This window comes from Tupaia chinensis, unplaced genomic scaffold (assembly GCF_000334495.1).
Source record: "Tupaia chinensis unplaced genomic scaffold, TupChi_1.0 Scaffold138854_1, whole genome shotgun sequence".
Lineage (NCBI taxonomy): Eukaryota > Metazoa > Chordata > Mammalia > Scandentia > Tupaiidae > Tupaia > Tupaia belangeri.
In genome coordinates, this window is record NW_006198747.1 from 1,102,699 (window position 1) to 1,108,698 (window position 6,000).

The 6,000-nt window shown below is 32.4% G+C and overlaps 1 protein-coding gene across 1 annotated transcript in view; it reads right to left on the minus strand.

The window, feature by feature from the left end:
- LOC102478698 (fibrocystin-L) overlaps positions 1-6,000 on the minus strand; it is a gene marked incomplete at its 5' end in the record, with an annotated part of 91,619 nt that overhangs the window by 39,120 nt on the left and 46,499 nt on the right. The window contains one exon of the mRNA XM_006161701.1: positions 1,227-1,317. Coding sequence (XP_006161763.1) covers positions 1,227-1,317 — 91 coding nt within the window. The remainder of the gene's footprint in view (positions 1-1,226; positions 1,318-6,000) is intronic.

The window sequence follows — 6,000 nt, forward strand, 5'->3', positions numbered from 1 at the left end:
ACTCAAGAAGAGACCATTTTTTTTTTTCAGAAAAAGTCCCATTTTTTTTTAACATTCTTTTAAGCTTCCCCAGGGATAAAGTCAGCAGCTTTATTGTTTATTTTACTATTTTATCTGGTAATAGTTTGTTTATATGGTTGAGAGTCAACAGGTTGTTACATACAATAATAATATACAATCATAATATACATTTCACAATAAGTTCCCAGCAGCCTTGTTCCTATTCACCTTCTGTACTGTTGATTTTAGACTTAAGTGGTTTTTTTATATAAACACAAATCTGTTTACGTAAAATGCCATACACATTTTTATTTTCTTCCCTCTTTCACAAAACATATTATATATGTGTTATAAAGAAAACAGTGTTCTATATATACTATTCTGCACCTTCAACTTATCATTTCAGAATTTCCTGGATATTTCACATAGAGTTCTCTCCCTTCTTTCTTTTACAGAGAGGCCTAGTGTTCCAATGCTTTATACAACTAGTGTTCTTTCACCGGGAAGGGGGACTTTCAGCTGTTCGTTGAAGAAATATTCTGTGAAAAATAACCTTGTTTATAAATCATGTTTAAGTGTGTGAAAGCAATTGTATTTGATGTGGAAATGCTGAGGCAAAAGTAAATGTACCTATAATTTTGGTAGATATTGCTAGATTATGTTTGTACAGATTATGTCACTTGGTCATTCAACCACCGATGTGTAAATGTTCCTGTTTCCCTACTGTCTTGCCTGAAGAGATGTAAGTTTGTCCATGATTTTTACTAATCTAATAGAGAGAATTGTTTCTGAGGACTGTCTGTTCGTGCCTTCTGAGAGTTTCATGTGTGCAGCTTTTAACGTATGAACAGTGAGTAATTATTCTATTACAGCGTAAGTATAAAATAGTGGCATATTCCTATGATTGTCTCTCTCTATGCTTAGAAGTGCCGTTTTTATGTAAATGGTAGTGAGACAAGCTACTCACTGTTCCAATACAAATCAAATGAATAACTGAAATTGCAGCTGGAATTTTTAGAACACAAACTTGGAAAAACAAAGTTTTTCTTAAAAGGCTATCCATTTTTCTTTAGAACCAATGTTTTCTTGGAATAATTTATCATGTTACTTCAGTGTCCAGAAAGAAGAGATAGCACATATTAAACCCATAAACAAAATTTTTTGTTTACAAGAAGTTTCTAACTGGTGATTCTCTAGGTGTAATCATTCCATGGGAAAAGACTTACTTGAGCAAGGTTCACCATCAATGCGGTATCCTGCCCTTCCAAATCCAGCAACTACGTTATTTTGTAAGACTGTATTGGTCCCCCTGTTTACCTAGGACAATCAGAAGGAACATAATTTGGGTCAAACTGTTATACAATTGTACATTGAGAGTATACAATGTTACTTGCAAAAACCTTTAATTATGACTGTGCTTTTAAGAGGAGACATTCAATTAGTTATTCACCCCAAATTTATATTACAAATGAAGTATCGAAATTACATTAGGTTCTGGGTATAAAACCATTACTAGATACTACACCCTAGACTTTATTAGAAAACTGCAATAAAGAGATTGTTTTTACTTCAGTCACAAAATTTGCTAGATGTGGTTTAAAATTTATAAACTATGGCCAAAGTCCAGTATTATAGAAAGGTTATAGAATTTTATTATATTTTTCAGGTTATATTTTGTTACTAATTTAATTAATTTGTTAAGGAAAAAAGACAAGGCAATTACAGTGAATGTAACATTCAGGGGGAAAAGTTACTATTTTACATAAAGTCTGCTATAATCAAAATATAGCTCAGCACAGTAACAGGTAACTATGAAACAATTTTATTTTATGAGCCACATCAAAGTGGTAGATAATAAAAAGATAGAGAATGGGTTTAGTTCTTACCTAAGGAGATGGTAAAACAGTCAAATGTTTTGATCATTCAGAGAATGTACTAAATAGCTACATTTTAAAAGATTATTATAAAAACATTATTCAAATGAAATGTGTAAGTGTAAATTAAGTAGCTATTTCTTTTTAAAAGTATTGATAACTGTTTTCCTGTTTTTCTGGTTTTGTTTTGTTTTGGAGAGGTATTTTACTATAGGGTGAGAGCACTTGCCAGAAAGACAGAGAGACAGAAAGCAAGAAATCACCCCCAGGGGGCATTGCCACGTCCCAATCCCTTCTCCTCCATTCTCCCCTTGGGATTTTGGGCATGCACAAACACTCTCCCAGTGTGTGTTTAACGCCACCAGGTCTGGGACTTGAACCATGGTTGACTACATGGGAATCCAGCAACACAGCCATTACACCAACTGCTGGTCCCATAAAAAGCTATCGATAATTTAAAGAGTTTGAACTAACATGTGATGACACTCTAATATCTATAAACAAATGAAAGAACACTTTTACCTAATAAATTTATACTGAGTTCCATCTTTCAGACTTTAACTTAATGTAATAATTACTACTTAATACTTCCCCCATTTTTCAAGAGATAGTTTAATAACTTTTCATTCTATGGCATGGGGTAAGTAAAAACAAGAGAAATTTATCTTCTTCAAACCCCTTCTCTGTTCAGTTTTCTCTCTTGTAATCTCACTCTACATCTAAACAGACATTAGTATAAAGGAAGAAATTTCATGGGAAATAAGAAGCATTCAATTAGTAATTTCAGGTAAGTATAAATAACCTCACATATAGAATCATAATGATTTTAGACGAGAAAGAGATTTTAGAGATTGTACAGGCTAATATTTTAATTTTTCATAGGCGGAAGAAAACTAAATGTAGAGTTAAGTAATAACATGCAGGGCACTCAGTCAATTTTGTGGAACTTGAAAGTGATAAATAGTGATGGAGAAGGAAAAAACAATAGAAGTATTTAAACCAATGGGCATCAACTGAAAAAATAAACCAATGGCTACAGAGCTCACAAATCTTTTTAAAAGTTCACTCCTTGAGTTAGCTCATCATCTCTCTCTAAGGTAGAAACAGCTTTCAATAACATTTTGAGATTCATCATTTCGCAGATGTTATTAGGTAATCAGAAAAGTCATGACATTTTTTAATGTTTTTCTATGCAAAAGTGCATCATTATTTTTTGATAATCTAATCTAAATTATAATTTTATATAATTATACATTTGTTCTCACTACCTCAATAGCTGCATGCCAGAGAGTTGAACTTAAATCTTTTCTGTTCTGATAGGTTCCTGGCCAAACCGAAAGTGCAATCAAATTTCCTCGGACTCTGTTGGCATCCCCCCATATTCTTATACCTGTAAAATAAAATAGAAGAAAGGAAATATCCCAAAATAAATATAGTATGTCTGTTTGTAATGAACACTAGGGGTAATAGCTTTCATTTTTCCACAAAAATATTTTTCTAGTTTGACTCTAATAAATTATCCTATTAGATTTTAGAGTGAGTCTTCTGAACTTTTTGATAATGAATGCTACCTTTTTTTTTTTTTTTTTTTTAAGATTTTTGCCATAGGGCAGTGTGCTTGCTGAAAGAGTTGGTGAGAAGGAAAGTGAGAAGTCATCTCCCAGAGGGGTGGCCATGCCACAGTTCCTTCTCCTCCATTCTTCTCCTGGAATGTATGTTCACAGGTTTCACATTCAATTTTAACAAACACGCATATGACTTTTATATATATTAGATATATTTCTATTATACTTTATACTGATATAAAAGAAATGAAACATACCGAAAATTATATACAGTGTTTTATAAAATAATAATCTTTATTTGTGATCATCTTTGTGGCTGATCTGTGAGGAATATTTTTAAAGTCATAATAATTTAAATAATTAGTGATTAGATAATCCACATATCATAAACTAGTAATTCTTACAAATTTGAGGATCTTATGGTCCAATTTCATAGCCATAGCCTCATTTGGGTATTTAAATGTAAATTAAGTACAATTACATCAACTAAAATTAAAATTTTAAATTCCTCAGTCACAGTAGCCAAATTCAGGTGCTCAATAGCCAAACAGGGCTTAGGAATTTGATAGAAAGTGAACAAATATGGAAGATATGTTGTTCAGTGAAGCAAGTAGGACTATGAAAGAGAGACATTGTATATCTCCACTTAACATATACCGACTGTCCGTATTGTAGGTAGAGACCAAAAGACTGGAAGACATAAGAGCATTAAAAATTGTTATGCACACTAGAGACAAAGTGGAATGAAAATGTGGGAGGGGAAGAGCATAGGAAAGGAAATTTAGGGAAAAAAGTAGAGAGGTAAGACATTTGTGGGACACAAATATGGTTTATTATCTATTGATAAGGAAGTATATAGTATTCTCAACTGGGCTGGACTGAGGAGTAAATCATGCTGGATAAAGTCTCTTTACAATCTACATGATTTATAGAAATTGAATATATAAATAACAATAATAATAATACAAGAAATTACTATATTAGCACAGATATAAACCATTTCCTTCCTTATAGAAATATCCATGGGACACACGGCTCTAGAATTCACAGTGAGATTGCCTTAGAAGGACATGTTATTGAGGCCAAAAAAGGATTATATTACCTTCCCCCACTGTAAAGTAAATGATGTTATTATCTATGTCCAATCCATCTGTCCCAAACACACCAACTGCTGGGGAGAAGCCATGGTGAAAAGCACAGCCTCGAAGGTATGATGAGCCATTTTCTCGAATCTATAAAACATTGGGATTCAGTCATCATTTTAAAAATAAAATTAGAGAAAAAAATTTGAAGTAGATGATTTTTAGTAAACGAACTTAATCAATACTCAATTTACTTTCCTTAGAACAGATGAGTTCTCAAAAGGTCTTTTAATCCCATGAAATTTCCATGTCTTGAATTTATGATTAAGTAAAGCAAAAAATGTGCTTGCTTTAAGTACAGATTAAAAAAAATTCTCATGGGATTTTCTATGCATTTATGTTTCTTTTAACATTTATTAAATGCTTAGGTGCTAAAATTATTTTTAATAGTTGGCTATACAATGAATATGCATCTTTTCTTTAAATTACAATAATAATAATACCTCAGGGAGAAGTGGCAACTCAAATGTCTGTAAGTCAGTGAATAGATTAGGGATTTCAACTTTAAATCTACAGGTTATTTTTATTTCTACTAAGAAATATGCTCTCTCCCATTTTTCCTTAATCACCAGCTCCCTCAGAGTATTTATTTCCCCACTTTTGACACATAGATATATAAAAATACTTTTCATCTCAAAAATTTAAGTATTAATCATTTCAATAGAAACATTTTGGCAAAAATGATTTTGATAATTCCAAAATAGACATGTGAACCACCATTAAAGATCTTCAGTTCCTTCAGCATTTGTTTTCAGTGGTTTAAGCTTAAATGAATTAAATCAAATGCTTCTATGACCCTAAGCATGTGACGGTAAACATAATCTAAGAAAGTTTTCCTAGAATATAACTTTAGCTATTCTCAGATGTGGCTATTTTGTTAAGTTTTAAAAATAAAAGTGTTTTGCACATTTTTACTATTTGCAGAAATTAAAAATAAAGCACAAACCTGTCCAAGGTTAAGAAATGTTACAGCATATCTTGGATCTGTGCTATCCCTGTAACCCTCTTGACCACTGTGATAAAACTCCACATTACTTATTCTTGCACTTCCTAGGAGAAAGAGGATTGAAAAACATTTTCTGTAACACAGATACAGAAAGACATTTCTAAAAATTAAACAAAGTTGTTTAAATTATCATGAAAACCTCATTAGTTTTTCTTTGCTCCTTTAATCCAGCAAAGGCAGTAGTTCTCAGCATTTTTTTTTTTATTACCCTCCCCCTCTAAGAAGACTTTTTAGGCATTTTTTTCTCATAGTAGTATCCTTTCCCAGGGACCAGCAGTTGGCGTAATGGCAATGTTGCTGGACTCCCAAGTAGTCGACCATGGTTTGAGTCCTGTACACGGTGGTTTAAACTCATGCTGGGCGCGTGTGCATGCGTACCCAAGATCCGGAGAGGAGAATGGAGAAGGGACTGT